This window comes from Bufo gargarizans, chromosome 9 (assembly GCF_014858855.1).
Source record: "Bufo gargarizans isolate SCDJY-AF-19 chromosome 9, ASM1485885v1, whole genome shotgun sequence".
NCBI lineage: Eukaryota > Metazoa > Chordata > Amphibia > Anura > Bufonidae > Bufo > Bufo gargarizans.
In genome coordinates, this window is record NC_058088.1 from 163,759,391 (window position 1) to 163,777,121 (window position 17,731).

At 41.0% G+C, this 17,731-nt stretch overlaps 1 protein-coding gene across 1 annotated transcript in view; it reads left to right on the forward strand.

Annotated features, from left to right (window-relative positions):
- The window catches only part of LOC122919829 (kinesin-like protein KIF14), a 173,586-nt gene that overhangs the window by 64,324 nt on the left and 91,531 nt on the right, over nt 1-17,731 (forward strand). Inside the window, exons 8-15 of the mRNA XM_044269020.1 lie at nt 1,788-1,895; nt 1,971-2,087; nt 3,999-4,117; nt 6,036-6,208; nt 6,329-6,476; nt 8,762-8,825; nt 8,912-9,096; nt 11,352-11,454. Coding sequence (XP_044124955.1) covers nt 1,788-1,895; nt 1,971-2,087; nt 3,999-4,117; nt 6,036-6,208; nt 6,329-6,476; nt 8,762-8,825; nt 8,912-9,096; nt 11,352-11,454 — 1,017 coding nt within the window. The remainder of the gene's footprint in view (nt 1-1,787; nt 1,896-1,970; nt 2,088-3,998; nt 4,118-6,035; nt 6,209-6,328; nt 6,477-8,761; nt 8,826-8,911; nt 9,097-11,351; nt 11,455-17,731) is intronic.

The window sequence follows — 17,731 nt, forward strand, 5'->3', positions numbered from 1 at the left end:
GGAATATTGTTAGCTGTGACCCCTGTCTTACAGAAAGCCCCACCTTTTGGCTCATCAGTAAATAAATTATTCCAAAAGTGCTAGTGGTCATCTAGATGTTTGATGGTGTTGTTGCAAATTTAGGGAAAGTGCCAAACCATGGAGACTTCCACTGGTTGGGGGGCGGCCAGCTTGAGAAGCATAGATGCAGACACTGGGTCTTGTACAATGGATTATTTAATGGGTGTGTCCCATTGAGTCCATTTATCGACCATAGCCTGGGGGAATACCCCCTCTTACATGATACATCTTATTGGTATAAGAGAATAGTTATGATTTGATAGTGTATGTACGTCACAAGCTTCTTCATAAATTTGATTCCTATCTTAAAGGGATTCTCTGGGAATTAAGAAATGAGAATTAGTTAAATATTATTTTATTATAAATATATTCCCAAATACCGTTCATTAGTTATAATGGCTTGTTTTGTCTGGGGAGCAATCATCAGGAGAAATAAAATGGAAGCCATCCTATTACTGCACACGCAACCTTTCCTAATCACACAGCAGGACAAGTTACTTCACAACACTGAGGTAAAGAGCTGCCTCATCCTCCTCTCTGCTCTGCTTGTCGGGGATTATGATCCTGAATTAATCTAATAAGATCTTCAGCTAAATCTCTGTAGAAATGGAGTTCATGAGAAGACATTAAGTAAAAAGGAGGAAGGGGGGGTGAGGGTGGGAGCAGTGAGCAGCAGCACTTGTATGCAGTCTCCATTACCAGTCTGTCCTGTCCATCCTCTGTACTTCATACCATATGTTCTCATTAGCTTCCTTCCTACCAGGATTCCAGGATTCAGCTGAATATCTTATCTGTATTCAGGATCATAATCCCTGACCAGTAGAGCTGAGAGGAGGATGAGGAAGCTCTTTACCTCGGTGTTGTGAAGTAACCTGTTCTGCTGTGTGATTAGGACAGGTTTTGTGTGTTCTAATAGGACAGCGGCCATTTTATTTCTCCTTATGATTGCTCCCTAGAGAAAACGAGCCATTATAACTAATAAAAGGTATTTGGGAATATATTTATAATAGTCATATTTAAGGATTTTCATTTTCTTAATTCCCAGAGGACCCCTTTTAACCTGTTTTTATCTCAATGGCTCCCTGGTTCTGAATAAAGCAAAATCACATGTTCCTTTTGAGTAATCACAAGAGTGACTATCATATTGTCACAAGGCACACATGGTCACTGAAGACAAGCATACATGGAGTGTTAAGCATAAATGTGTTCAACCACGTTTAAGTTCCCTCATCTTGGAAAGATTTGTGTAAGTTTTGTGTTTTTGGTCCTAAAGCTCTAAATTTGACCAAATAGTGTCAAATTTTGGTGCATTCTATGATGAGCATTTGCACCTAGATCTTAAGTAAATGTCATATTTTCCAGTTTCACACTATGAGCAATAATTTATAGGCAATTAACTTTCAGAGTGCCCCACAGCTGAAAAGACTTCTGGTTCCACCTCATCAAAAAAGGCCCCAAAAAGGTTCTGTGCTTGTTTGCACCAACTTGCCCCCAGAAAGACAGAAGGGCACCATATGTTTGCTGGTTTACCCTTATGTTTGCTACCATTGCAGCATCTATGTAACCCCATATAAGATATTGTGGCCAGCCTTAGCTTGCTGCCCACAATAGCAGCTTGGTTGGCCTTTTTGGTGTGTAGGCCCATGTTGATAAAGCTAATAATCTAAATGTAAATGCAGTGTGGCTAAGGAGTGGTAAACTAAAGAATCTTCTCTTCTAATCTTTAGACTTGGCTGCAGCTGGGCAATAAACAGAGGGCCACAGCAGCTACAGGAATGAATGATAAAAGCTCTCGATCACATTCTGTGTTCACCCTGTCGGTGACGCAAACAATGGTAAGACTACATGGGCATACATAAATCCTACTGGGAATGGTGAGCAGTTATGTACTGGGACCACTTCTTTTCTAGAGAGAACTTCTGGAAGGTGAGGTTCACGACCACACCAGAACGAGCAGAGTTAACCTGGTAGACTTGGCTGGAAGTGAACGCTGCAATTCTGCACAAACTAGTGGTATTAGACTAAAGGTAGGTGAGGTTTCTAGATTTTGTAGATTTATCAACATTGTTATGGGGTTCCTCGGCCTAAAAGGATAATTTTGTTGTCCCCTTTCCCCACTTGTGAGTATCTAATTAGCATGTACATGCGGTACGTACATGTATGACTTTTTCATTATTCGTGTCTTAGGCTGATTTAATTTTTTTTGCCCTTCAGCAGGAGTACTTTTCCAGGGTCAACTATAGCTTTTGGCCTACGGTGCCTATAAACAAGATAGGTAATAAATATAGGATTACTAGGGATAAGACTGCTGGTCCAACATGCTCTACCTCTTAATTCAAACGGAGGACCCCTGAGGGTCTCTACGGTTTCTAGAGGATGGACATCCAATGATGACGACACATTTATCACCTACCCTCTTGATAACCTCAAACTAATATAGTACTAATAGAGTACAGTATGGAAATTCTGTGCCCAGACAGTCTACCGTTGGCTTCCCATGCATGTTGTGACAGACTGTTCACTAGAGCTCAGACTTGTTGTTCTTGGGGACATCAGAAAAATTAAATTAAGATTTTGGTACAATAAAGTCAATCTATCTATATAGATGGCTGTCAACCCAGAACTTTATCCAGAGAGGCCTCTGGCGCATTCTGAGTCTTTCAATGTTGTTTACCTAATAAATCGTTTTCCCTGTTGCCCAATTTTCACTCTAATTTAGTGAAAGGAAAACATCTGTTTCTGTCAGAAACAGACATATACTTGTATGTTATTTTGTACTTGTGCTCACTTCTGTTTTCTTCAGTATCAGTCTACTTTGTAGTGTGAGCCTGTAATTTATAAAAAATATGAACAATAAATATTCAGATATAGGTAATTGGTCAAACAAAATATCCATTATTTACCTGTTGAATTTTCCACAGCCACCATTTTGGATTTCAGTCTTTACAGGGCTACAGTGCTGATGTCGCACCAACAACTTGTTAACACTGCAGCCAGTCATTGGCCTCAACAGTGTAATGTACCTTTTTTGAAGCCAGCGATTGGCTGGAGTAGTCACGTGATATCTGTGCTGCAGCTCTGTAACTGTAGATGAGTGCGAGAAGGGTGGCACTGGATGGTTTAACAGGTAAGCCAAAGCATATTTTGTTTCGCATGATGCCCTGCCTTGGCCTAATTTTTTTTTTTTCTGATCTCAGACAACCTATTAACCAGTGATAAATATCATCAGAGCACACAAAATTCTGCAGCAATTTTTTTTTTATTAAGTGGTGCATCAAGTACATCAATAAACTTGGCTGCAACAATACATGGACAACAGTCCCTTTTTACCACGTGCACCTGTGATGCATGGAGAAGACATAGTGCAGTCCATAATAAATATCTGGAGGAGACCACACATCACCTTGCATGATTTCACTGGCGTGTACATAGTGCAATAGCAAGGACATCAATTTAAAGGGGTTGTCTGGCAGATATATATCAGAATGGGAAAAATTAATAGGCATTATTCACCTCGCTGGTCCACTGCTGTTCTGACAATTCTGCTATTCCCCACTGATATGCTTCCTGTTCAATCCATATGCAAATGAGGAGTTAAGTGCACAGGGGGTGGGTCCAAACTACTCTGTGCACTCTTGGTTCTCCTGCTTCCTCTGCTAGCCCATCAATCTCCTTGACTGAACAGGGTCAGTTATGCCAATCAATAAGGAGATGTAGGAGCTGGCAGAGGAAACAGAAGGAGGAAGTGCATGGGGTGGGTTGGATCCACCCTCTAAGCACTCAACTACACATTTTCTTACTAAGTAATTTCTCTCTAGAATGAAGAAATGGATTGCTAAGGGAAAGGTATAATTACATTCTGTTGACGGGCTCCCTTTAAAAGAAAGTGTTTTCCCCTTTTTATAGTTAATACTGACTTTATTGTTCCCCTCTCTCAGGAAGGTGCCAGCATCAATAAATCACTGCTTACTCTGAGCAAAGTCATATCTGCTCTTGCAGAGATGTCAGATGTCCACAAGAGAAGTTTTATACCCTACCGAGAATCTTTACTCACTTGGTAAGTCATCGTCCGTCTCGGCAGTTCATGCATTTAGCTTGCTGGTTCAGATTGTAGATGGAAATGCATTTTCCTCCCTCTTCAGATACCTGTAGCAATATGCCCGTTCTGAAAGAAAAATCCTATGGTCAATCCACAAAATCTGTGTTTTGAGCAAATGTGTCTTCAATTTGCTGTCATTGGTATGAATAGAGGGATTAAACTTGTATTGCACTCAAAGTGTTTGAGGAATTTCTAAGGATTGATAGTTTTATGTATTTTGTAGTTGTTGCTGACATTTTGTTAAGCAGAAGTACAGCATATTGGTTGTTACCTTTTGAAATAGTTTCTTAGAAACCAAAGACAAAACAATTACGGTTATTGATAAAACATGCTAAAAAATTACTGCACTTCCTATTATGTTTGCAAAAATGGCTGCCCCAACCAGAGGTGCTGTTATCTTTGGAAGTATAGAAAATATATTTCTTGAATTTCGACTGTTGCTCCCTATATGGCTAATTTTAAAATTTGGCTCAATCTTAAAAGCAGTAGTTCTCTTAAGTGGGTGCAAAGTGGCAAAATAATTGCAGCGATCAGAATTGCCATTGGGGGACAGATTGTGGGAGTTTTGCAAATGCTTCTCCTTAATAGCCCACATAATTCATAAGGTACTCTGTGTAACTTGAGGACATTTAAAAACCTTGCAATCCCCAATAAAAAAAAAGCTGCTCATACTGGAGGAATTGCCATTATTTTGCTACAAACTTTACACCAAAAATTGCATATTTTGAAAAAAAAATCTGTTAAAAAATGCACAGCCACATCAAGGGAGCCACGGATCTCACAGTTGGTTAAGTGAGCTAAGCCTACAGTATCTGGTGCTCTGTGTATTTGCATAATTTATATAGCTGATGACTCCCTTTTTAAAGGGTGCATGTGTTAGGACAGTGATGGTTAACCTTTTTAGAGACAGAGTGCCCAAACTGCAACCTAAAACCCACTTATCACAAATTGCTAACACATCAATTTAACGTGGATACTAAAAAATTGTTTACGTTTAAGCTGTGGTGTCGTGGCCCCAGTAAAATGAATGCCCCCCATTGTGACCACCTAGTATTAAAAATGTCCCATTAGTGGTCCCCTGTATTAAGGCCCCCAGTATTAATAAGACACACATTAGTGGCCCCCAGTAAAATTAGTGCCTCCCTAGTAGTTTTTCCTCCATTAGTGGCTCCCAGTATTCATGCCCCCTTCCCCACTCTTCTGGCATAAAAAATAACTCCATCCATTTGATCACACTTTGGTGAACACTCTCTTCTCACTGGATGCGCAGGACAAGATCTGCGCTCCAGTGTGATGACGTTTTGAAGGTTATGCTTCCAGTCAATGCTGCGAAGGGTCATCCTGCTAGAGCACAGGTCCTGTCCTGCACATCCAATGAGAAGCGACTGTTCCCTGTGGCACGATCAAATGGATGAGTTTTTGTTTTTTTTACCACAAGCAGAAGAGAGCCAAAGAGCTCCACAATGGAAGCCCTCATTAGTAAAGGTGCACAGGTGGCAACCCTATGCATGGTCCACAGAGAAGGTTCCAAGTGACCCCTCTGTTGTGCCATAGGTTCGCTACTACTGGTAGGATAACAACCCTGTTAATATCCTCTATTAGGAAATATGGAGGTCATATAGAGTGATCCTCAACTTGGGACTCCACTTTTTGTGCTAACGCTTAGCACCACACTGCAAGAATCTGGCAAGACCACACATTTCATGGATGGCCTTTAATGGCTGCTGTGTAAATGGTACTTGTGGTTCTGGCATAGCTGGGCAAGGATTTTCTGCAACTTTGGGAGGTGAGCGGACTAAGGATTCTGTTGTCCTTGCTTGAGAATGCGTTCTTTAAAAGAAATTGCTGCCTGTAGTTGTTTTTTCTCCCCCCCAAGGCTTCTAAAGGAGAGTTTAGGAGGAAATTCCAAGACTGCCATGATTGCTACCATCAGTCCTGCATCTGTTAACCTGGAAGAAAGTCTTGGTACTCTTCGGTATGCTACTAAAGCCAGGAACATCATCAATGTAGCTAGAGTAAATGAAGACTCTAATGCTTCTCTTATTAGAGGTGCCTACATTATAAAAAAAATTTTTCTCATAAATATTATCTAATGGACTTTTTACCACTAATGTTTTTGGAAAGGGGGAAATTACTTAAGGTTTTTTGTGTACCCCTTCTCCTTTTCAGAGCTGAAATCTGAGATTGAGAAGCTCAAAGCTGCTCAGCAGTGTGTCCTTGGGGTTGATCAGGCCATATATGAGGCCAGCTTGCAAGAGATATGTTCTTTGAGAGAACGTTTGTCCTCCCAAGAGAGGCAGCTGACAGAGACTCAGAAGTAAGTAGCATAAAAGTTTTGAAAATCTTTCTAAGGGTACTTTCACACTAGCGTTATTCTTTTCCGGCATTGAGTTCCGTCCTAGGGGCTCGATACCGGAAAAGAACTGATCAGTTTTATCCTAATGAATTCTGAATGGAGAGCAATCCGTTCAGGATGCAGCAGGATGTCTTCAGTTCAGTCTTTTTGCCTTTTCAGAATGGAGATAATACTGCAGCATGCTGCGGTTTTATCTGTCCAAAATTCCGTAACACTTGCATTTTTTTTCCCCATCGAAATACGTTAATGCCGGATCCGGTCCCGAGTGTTCCAGCAAAACGTATCAGTTTTTGCAGTCTGCGCATGCTCAGACCGCAAAAAATGTGAAAAAAATTAAATGCCCGATCCGTTTTTCCTGATGACACCGGAGAGATGGATCCAGCATTTTAATGCATTTGTCAGACTGATCAGGATCCTTATCTGTCTGACAAATGCCATCAGTTTGCATGCGTTTTGACGGGTCAGGCAGGCAGTTCCGGTGATGGAACTGCCTGCCGGAATCTTCTGCAGCAAGTGTGAAAGTACCCTTTTTTCATTTGTATGCCTTGTATGAACTACAGATGTAGCAGGGTTAACACACAAACTCTTAACTCAAATTTCTTAACTCATCCAGTTATCTTGATACAAAAGCCATTGAAAAGCAATTGAAGGTATTTGCTTAACGCATTTAGTTTAGATAACACGTCTCAGAAAGCATGTGTGTTAACTCTACTACATCTGTACTAATACTGTGAACACAAACTTGGAGATCTGCTCATAGGTTGTACATTCTTGGAGCCACAACTGGAGCATTACAGATGTTACTGCAGTGGGAGATTTGGGCTCAAGAGCTCAAATAAGGACTCACACTCTTCTATAAGTTGCTACCCACTTGATTTAAATGAATATGCTGCATTCGTTACACAATTGTACAAACATGGGGATGTTACACCCCATGGGCTAAAGAAATCATAGAGGAGAAAGTCCAACTATTCAACTTTATTAATAAGCAATAGTAAAACATATCTTGTATCCTATGGGTAAAAAAAGAAAATCCACATGCCGCAAGGCCAGCGTGGAGTCAAACCACCCCAACATGTTTCAAACAGCCTAATTCACCTTTGGCTATGCCTTGGTGAGAAATGTTTTATATGTTAAAGGGAGCATGATGTTCCTACTATTTTCACTTCTATTACTACCAGATAATCCCTTGGATCACAAAATTTCGTATCCACTGCATGAGAGAGAAAAATATAACTGTGTGATCACATTCCTCTTGCCCTACATTGCCCTCCAAATATGACTGGACAGGCCCACTGGAGTAACGGAATTCTGTAGTCAGTCTAGGTCCTGATGGAAAATTGGCACCGAATGTCAAGCAGAAGACCACTATTTAAAGTTAATTTGGAGCCAGTTTCTTGCCACTGTCTATTTCTTATAGGCTGACTATTAGACCTTATTGATTTGTCATGTGTGCAAGAGTCCAACAACTTTAAGGCTACTTTCACACTAGCGGCAGCCTTCTCCGGGGGAACAGACTGCCTGATCCGTGCTGCCGCTAGTGTGAAACAGCCTGCTGAAGAAGGCTGCAGCTAGTGTGAAAGCAGCAGTTAAAAGCTGAACGCAAGTGCTGTGTAGATGAGTATGAGCCTTCAGTCCTTTTCTCTGTTAAACCCGAAAAAAGAACTATCGAGCACTGATTGTATACTAGATGGGAACGTAACAGGTGTGGAATAAAGTCAAGGGCCTATCAATTAACTGTATTGTTTTTTTAAATCTGTCTTTTGTTCCTAAAAAAATAAAATGGGTTCTGGTCAATCAAAAAGAAACAAAACCATTTCTGATGCTTCCCTGTCCTCCACTGGTTTCTGCTTCCCGGTGGGTCACCACTACACTAGTTGATTGACAGAAATAATTTCCTGTGTTTTGAGAGGGACCAGGAAGCACCACGGGTTCAGTAAGGAGAATGTGACTTTATACAGTTGCCCTAATAACCCTTTGCAGAGCCATGCTTTTTATTTATTGAACTGATGTGGTCTATGTATAAAACCTGAAACAGATGGAAATAGCTTGAAAGAAACTGGTCTGTTTGGCAGTATCTGTGCTGTTGGAAAATAGGTTTGTAGCTTTGTTTCTTATCCTGGGATGAAGATAAAGCCCTTGATTCTTGATGGCAAAGGGTTAAATGAAAATATCACCCCCTATGCAATTTGAGGATCTTAAACTTTTCTGTGATTTACTAGCTGTAATGGTCTTATTGGTTTCAGATCCTGGGAGGAAAAACTTAACCTTGCCAAACATCAGAAATTGGAAGAAGCAAAAGAACTGCAGGTATGTCCAACTTCACTCTACGAATCTCATCATTTCCACTTTTTCCTTTTCTCCTTGTAAAAGTGACTTTTCTTGTCTAAAAACAGAAAGCTGGAGTTTGTTTTAAAGTTGACAACACGCTTCCCAACCTGGTCAATCTTAATGAAGATCCTCAGTTATCTGAAGTGCTTGTGTACCTAATAAAGGATGGTCAGACAAAGATGGGCAAGCAGCATCCAGGTTCTGATCATGAGATCCAGCTAGCAGGAGCCCTCATAGCCAGTGACCATTGGTATGTTCATGTCATGCAATATGAATGTATGACAGCTTTTTTTTTTTTTTTTAATGAGGTCTATGATCTGCTTGGTTTACATAATTATATATACCTGGAACTATCATACTGGTCCACAGAACCTGAAAAATAAGTGGACAACAAAGTCCATAAATGTTACCACAGGGAATAATAAATTGGGGTTCACACAGGTAACCATTATTTTTAGGATACAATAGTTCTTTGGAATTTTTAGTATTTTGCTAGAAAAACCTACTGTTTTAAAAGAAGTCATGCGACCACTTCTTAGATGTATCTATTTAGTAAATTACAGTACATTCCCCAAGAAACAAAAATTTCTGATCATTCTGGAACTTGAACAGACTCACCGCTTATGCATCTTCACTGTTCACTGCGGGCTTAATCGGGTTATTAAAATAAAATTGCATAAACAGGGAGTTTGTTCAAGTTCCATATTTTAATGTACTAAACAAAGTATTCATTGCTCTTTTAAGTATGCTGGATCTAGTAATTTTTGTACAGGCGTGTCCATATAGTTTGAAACTGTCAACACTGACAATGGCAGTCTGTAGGAACGTCCAACTGGTATCCCAAGTTTTCAATTCATTACTAGGAGAAATGACAGGAATGGTACAGCGCAGTGCTATGACAGAATGCTAGAGATCCCCTAACTGGGATCAGGGAGGAGATCTATATGAAAATTTTATTTACAGTATGAAAATATTTTGTTCAAATCATATGATGAAGGCTGACAAAATAATTTTCATAAAATATTAAGGGATTAAAGTAACTAAAGACCCCTGAAACCTGTATCGGGCAAACTATATTTACCATTCATTCAGAATCTATCCAATCAATTGCAATCCTTAAAAGTACCATAGATGGGAAGGAAAGACCTGCTAAAGGCATTTAGAATTCCAAGATACTATATGTACTCCAAACATTACCTAATTTTTTATGCCTTCCTTTGGGACATAACATGCCTGAGACACCTCTTCCGGCTTTTGAAATGCAAACGTATATTTGGAGGTTTTCAGATTGCTCCAAGGAGGTGGTACCTAGAAACACCAAACTGGGGGTGCTGGTAGCAACAACCCTCCTCTAATTTTAGGCACATGTCAGTAGTCATCGTGGTTCTGGAGAACCAAGGATCTAAAGAGGGTGCCCCCAGGACCCCAATGGTAAGTGCACCATGGCTCTGGTTCCATGCACCCCGGTTAGGGGCACCATCTTCTGAGCAAACCAGTAATGTAGATGGGTATCTATCACACAAAACACTTCCTCTCACTTGTATGCCAATATAGAAAATCATCTCGTCAGTCTGATTGCACCCTATATGGGGCTTATCTGCTCTGCCATTTACATGATCAACTAATAATCTTCTCAAAGGTCCATTTTGCTGACAAGAATAGGCATTTTTAACATGAGGCAAGACATGCAGAATGGAAAAATGCGGAATGCAAATAGCCGGCATCTGTGTTTTGCGGACAGCAAAACTGATGCGGTGTCAGGCGGCCTAAATCTTTGATTGCCCTGATGTGCATAGTCTCTTGACCAACTCCCCCTTCTCTCATCTCCATTCCTTCCTCCCCTCCCTACCGTTGTTTGTTTAGAGTTGTTTTAGGTACAGAAGAGGACACATGGATTGTTCATTATCCAAGGATCACAGCCATTAGACTCTTATGTTCCTTAGATTTCTTGCGCTCTAATATTAATACATCGTTCTATCAGTAATACTGTACCAATTATGACAACGGTTTGCCTTAATTCTGTTATTGTCCCCTTTATAATCCTAAAGAGATTGGAAACAAAATAGGTCTTCAAGGGTTGAACAACCCTAGTTTGTTGGTAGCTGTAGCTCAAAGGGCTATTCCAGGATTTTCATATTGATAGCCTATCCTTAGGCCATCGATATTTTATCAATGCAGAGTCCTGCACCCCCACCGAACAACTGAGCACAGTTGGTGCTAGAATTTCATAGCGATATCCGCTGTGTAGTGGACAGGGTTGGTTTCTGCAGCGCTGCTTTCATTGAAGTAAATGGGAGGAGTGCTGCAGGAACCAGCTCTGTCCACTGCACATTAGGTATGACAGCTGATTGACAGGGTTGTGACGTGTCAGACTCCTGCCAGAGATTGATTGCCCGAGGCTATGAATATTAAACTCCCGGAATATCCCTTTAAAATTGGGTATTAAATTGACAATTGTCCTTTTTAGCTCTAAATAAAATTTCCCCCTCTACTATATATATACAGCATCATCAATAACGAGCATGGCAAGGTGACTCTGATTCCAATGCCTGGAGCTGAGACGTTTATTAATGGAAACTTGGTTAAAGACTCGGTGGTTTTACATCATGTAAGTAATAGAACTTTGCCAACACACTCCTGTGATCTCCCATCTGGATATTATGGTGCCAATTATTGATTTCATGTCCTTGAAGTAATGGTCATAGTGGCTCCGCTTTATTCTCCAACCTCCATTTCCCCATTACATGTTGTGACATATCACCACCAAGTATATTCTCCCCCATGTAAAATAAGTGGTTCAAGGCTAGTTTCACACCTGAGTCAGACTCCGTTAAGCACATCTGAGTCAGACTCCCGCCAATCTGCCAGTCTAACGGTGCTGCAAATCACCCAGTGAATGGAATCCAAATCGGTGGAAATGATCGGAGGTGTGGACTGTCTGGACACCTCAACCATTGTTCCCGGGCAGCTGTGCTGTTTAGTCAGGAGCAATAATTTTGTATGGGGACGAGCGGTGGCAGCAGCAATCGTTTGTTCTCATACTGTGGAGGAGATCTCTGCATGTAACAGCATCACTTCACTCTTGACTAGCAGCCGACTGTCAGGAAGGAACACTACTTTTCCAACAATCTGCTGCTCATCTGATGGCACCTTTTTAGAAGCCGGCATTGCGGATTCCATCAGAAAAGATAAAACCGCATGCTCTGCAGTTATTTAGCTGTAAAACAGCTTCTACACTCAACAGGAAACTAGAGGAAAAGATAAACTAGTCTTCCTCCCTTGAGTGCAGGGCGAAGCCCATTTTGTTTTTTTTGTATTTTCGGTTTCTTTCCCTCTCGCATTCCAAGAGCCATAACAAAAAAAAAAAAAATTTGTTCACATGTCCATATACGGGCTTATTTTTTTGAGACAAGTTGTACTTTTTAATGGCACTATGTAATTTACCATGTCTTATATAGGAAAATGGGAAAATAAAGTATTTGTTGGGTAAAATTGAAAAGAAGCCACAAGTCTGCCAAGACTTTTTTGGGTTTTGAGATTATAAGATTATAGCGATGCTAGATTTGTATAGGTATTTTTTTTCACTACTTTAAAAAATAAAATAAAATATTCTAGAACACTTGGAAAAAATCTCTTTTCTTGGCATAGCCATTTTCTGACAGGCAAAGATGTTTTACATTTTCATCCACAGAGCAGAATAATGGCTTGTTTTTGTGTGGAATGAACTATAGTTTTTATTAGTACCATTTTTGGGGTGCATATAACTTTTTGATCATTGTTGTTCAATTGTTTTTGGGAGGACAAGATGACTACAAGATGGCGAATTGCATTCTATTACAGTGTAGGAAAGATATATTTTACATTTTAATTTAGACATTTTCTGATGCTATAATATCTATGTTTTTTTTTTTTTTTGTTCAACTTCATATGTAAAACTAGCTGAAGGACCTGGCTTTGCACGGGTATATTTAATCTATTTAATTTAATGTGGTCGTTAAGATATTGACAGAATCCACTATAACAGTGACATCTACAGCACCCCACCCCCTTAAAGGGGTATTCCCATCTCAGACAATGAGGGCATATTGTCTCATAGGTGCGGGTCCCACCTCTGGGACCCGCACCTACGAGAGCGAAGTGGGGAGTGCTGTTGCTGGAGGACCCCGGATTTCCCAGGGTCCGTCAACCACAAAGCGCTGCTCCCATAGAAGTGAATGGGAGCGCACCGCGCATGCGCAGCCCATTCTCCCATTCATTTCTATGGGGCAGACAGAAATAGCTTGAACTCACAAACACAGAGTTTATCCGTGTAAGTTGCTTTATTCTGTAAGCCAGATAAGAGTACAGCAGGACAGATGGATTCTGGTATTGTATGGTCAAAAGATGATGCTTTTGTAAGCTTACATGAGAATACATGTGTACCTCTTCAATGCCTGGAGCAGTATGGAGAAACAGGAAGTGAGATACACAGAAGGGGTGGAGCAATGAAATGAATGACAGATATGACTAACTAGAAAAACAAGTGCATTACCATAAACGGACACTAGATGGGAGCATATAACCAAATATAGAATATCATATGATTTAAACTATATAGTTTTAACTGCGTAGCAGCACAGGGTTGGCCACTATATAAGTGCTTTACACGACATTGTTGGAGGCAGGGTAAAAATGAGTTTCCAAATATAATTTATTTAAAAAATCTGTCTGCTGATCTTTTTATAGTAAGCCACGCCCCCTTAGCCCCGCTTCGTCCATTGCTGCACGCGATATGGAGGAACTTTAAAGAAAGCTCGTCCATGCCATTATTGTAACTGTACATGCATTGCTCTCATAATCTGTTTAAGAGCAGCACATGCCCAGCCTGCCCCTGTCACTTGCATGCTCCTTGTTCTGTCCCAAGTGTTCGGAGCGGGGAGCCTAGTAAAAGCATGTCTGATGTCCTGTCTACAACGAGGATGTTCCCGTGCTGATCGCTCTGATGGGCTAGTCTGTATAGACTAGTCAATCACAGGATCCTAATGCCGGCTGAAAGGTTCTGATCCCCACAGTGCGTGACTGTGGGGATCAGAACCTTTTAAAATGCATGTATATGTAATATCCAGGGACGGGGGGTAGGGAGGCAGTTGTGGGAAACTAATGTCAGAGCTGGATGAGGACGGCCAAAGGGGGCAGCAGGCCACGGGCGGGTGGCAGATGGTGGGGGGAACCTCAAGCCTTGAGCAGGATCTGGGGAGAGAGGAGAGCGGAGGAGCTTCCTGCCTGTAGCCTGTTTATTGTATAATGTAAAGCAACCAGGACAGACCTCCCCCCCTCTCTGTATGATGTGTAGAGACAGGCCTCAACAATAGATTTTCAGCTGTACAGTGTTGGAAGTGGCCCATTATATGTAGGAGGGGCTTTTAATAATGGGCGGGGCTAAATTATGCTTTTATAAAAATAGGCTTTTAGAAATGGCCAGGCAAAAGAATTGGCGCAGCATGCTACACGTGCCACATTTTTTAAAATATGGGCGGGCAAAAGGCGCAGCGTGCTACACGTGCCACATTGGGGTGCAGTAAATGCAATGTGTTCCTATATAAAAGAAAATAAGTCTGCAAAATAAAAATGGGCCACTTGACTGTATTTGCCCCCCAGGACTAATATACAGCTCACACTTTGCTTGTAACGGCCGACATCTGTGTTGGCCGTTTAACCCCTCCACTGTATAAAAGCTCCCTCTCCCATCGAGCTGCAGCTGTGCTGTGGCAGTGGCCTGATGCTTGATAGGTTAACAAAGGGAGCTCCCCCATCGGGCGCTGCGCTGCTTTGGCAGCTTCCCAATGGATACCATGGAAACTGGACGCCTTCACAGGCATCCGGCTTGCCTCTGTATAGCCTGATCAGGCTTACTGTGAGTGATGATGCACTGCAGAACACTATACAGTGTACTGCAGTGTATTGTAAACCATCAGACCCACTGGGTCTTCAAGAACCAAGTGGGTCTGGGTCAATTATTTTTTTTATTTTTTTTAAGTGAAGTTTCCTCTTATAGCTTATATATAAAAAAAAAATAGCATCCTTTTCCCAAAATAAAGTAAAAAAAATAATAAATTATAGAATATCACCTTACATTACAGACTACGGAGACATTAAAACATGATTTATTTTTTGGTTCAAAAATTATATTGTTGTGTAAAAAAAAAAAAAAGTATCTATATTAGGTAGTGCCTTCCAAAAACCATATAGTGTTCCTTTCCTTCTGCACCCTGTGTGCCCGTGCAGCAGTTTACGACCACATATGGTGTTTTTCTGTAAACGACAGAATCGGGACAATAAATATTGAGTTTTGTTTGGCTGTTAACCCTTGCTTTGTTACTGGAAAAAATGGATTAAAATGGAAATCTGCCCAAAAAGTGAAATTCTGAAATTGAATTTCCATTTTCCTTTCTTTCTTGTGGAGAACATAAAGGGTTAACAAAGTTTGTAAAATCCATTTAGAATACCTTGAGGTGTAGTTTCTAAAATGGGGTCATTTTTGGGTGGTTTCTATTATGTAAGCTTCACAAAGTGACTTCAGACTTGAACTGGTCCTTTAAAATGTGGGTTTTGGAAATTTTCTGAAAAATGTCAAGATTTGCTTTTAAACTTCTAAGCCTTCTAACGTCCCCAAAAAAATGTCATTCAAAAAATGATCCAAACATGAAGTAGACATATGGGGAATGTAAAGTAATTATTTTTGGAGTTATTACTGATAATTTATAAAAGTAGAAAACTGAAAATTTTGAAATTCGCACATTTTTCAAAATTTTCGGTAAATTTTGGTATTTTTATAAATAAAAAAAATATTTTAACTCCATTTTACCACTGTCATGAAGTACAATATGTGACGAGAAAACACTCTCAGAATGGCCTGGATAAGTAAAAACGGTTATTACCACATAAAGTGACACATGTCAGATTTGCTAAAAATGGCTTGGTCCTGAAAAGGTTAACCCCTTTAGGACCAAACCATTTTCAAATATTAACTTTTGGCCTTCCCGGAGCCATAACTTTTTAAAATTTTCCATTTAAATAGCTGCATGAGGGCTTTATTTTATTTAATTTTTTTTGCGGGACAAATTTGTATTTTCTATTGGCACCATCTACTTTTGAGTTTGATGTGGTGTAAAGCTGTAAAATCCAGATGGGGTGTAATGTAATGTAATAAATACATCTACCACAGTGTAATTAGTGATACCACATTTGCTATTTTTTTCTTTTAATACTGAAAAAGATAATTGCAACGAAAAAATATTTTTTTTTATCTCCATATTCTGATCCCCATTTCTGTTTTAGAGGGCTAATTTTTTGTGTTGTGATCTATAGTTTGATTTTTTTTTAAAAAACACTCACTCCAAAGTGGTATAAATAACTTTTTTCATTGCTTCATTACAAAAATATAATAAAAGTCAAATTGGCCAGAAAGAGGAGGGATGAGCTTAATTTTAATATCTTAAAAAGCCCTCCTTATTTAAAAGCCCTCCTAAGGGATCTGAACATGCGATCTCCTATAGACTGCTGGGAAATGTTATTTGCAGTCTAAGGACTCATGCACACAAGTGTGCGTGCGCCCCGTTCCTGTATTGCGGACAGCAAACATCCCATTGACGTAAATGGGTCTGCAATCTGCAAGATGCAGAGTGGTATGGAGCAGAGGCAAGGCTCAGAAGCCCACGGAAGCAGTACAAAATGCTTCCAAAGGATTCCTCTCCGTGCTTCTGCACCGCAAAAAAATAGAACGTGTTCTATCTTTTTGTGGTGCGGAACATATCTTGTGGATCGCAGACCCATTGAAGTGAATGGGTCCACATCTGCAAACTGCCTGCACTCGGCTGATACCTGTGCATTGCGGGCTGCTATATGTGTTGCAGCACTCGGGGGGAAAGCCACCTCAGATGCTCTGGTTACAAAAGACCATGGCATCTGTCTGCGATCGGCATTATGGTCAATCATATAAATTAGCCCTGGGTCTCTTTAAAACAGCAGAAACCCAGAACAGAATCTAAACAAACCTGTCTCGGCAAACTACACTTTACTAAAACCATATCTGGGTGAAACATACACACCTTCCACCACAGTACATATAGAGATGTAAATAGATACAGTATATGATCTCTCGATCTTCACACACATATGATATATATATATATATATATATATATATATATATTTGTGGTCAGGGCGACGGCCCTTGAATGAACCACTCGGGGCTTACCGAGGGCTGGTTAATGCCGGGAGCCCGGAGCGAGGGTAGGCCTAAAAGGGGGCCTACCCCAATGGACCTAAAGAGAAAAGGGGAGGGAGGGAGGGGTACCTGGCTGCACGTCCCGTCTGTTACTCCCGCCGAGGCTTATGAAGGCAAAGGGGGCGCGGCCTCAGCCCCTCCCACAAATACAGGCTGCCCGGCAGCCTTAACCACTTGTGGTCAGGGCGACGGCCCTTGAATGAACCACTCAGGGCTTACCGAGGGCTGGTTAATGCCGGGAGCCCGGAGCGAGGGTAGGCCTAAAAGGGGCCAAAAAGGAGACATAACATACTGTCAAACACTTTATTGTAGCATTACAGGGCTAGAGAACAGAACGCCTCACGAATCTCGGATTGGGGATTTGGTACATATCTGGAGAAACAAGACGACCTCCACCGCCCCATACTTCTGATGACATGCGGTGGAACTTTGAGCCTAGAAGCGGCTGAGGCCGCCCCAATACGAAAGGAGTGGCCCGAAATGGCCTTGGGGTCCTGACCCAACCCTGCAACCAAGGAGCGGACATGGGACATGAACTGAGAGGTGGACAATGGACCCCCCTTAAAGGGAAGTAAAGGACTATCTGGCGCTGCCGCCTGCAGCCCTGACGACCATTGTT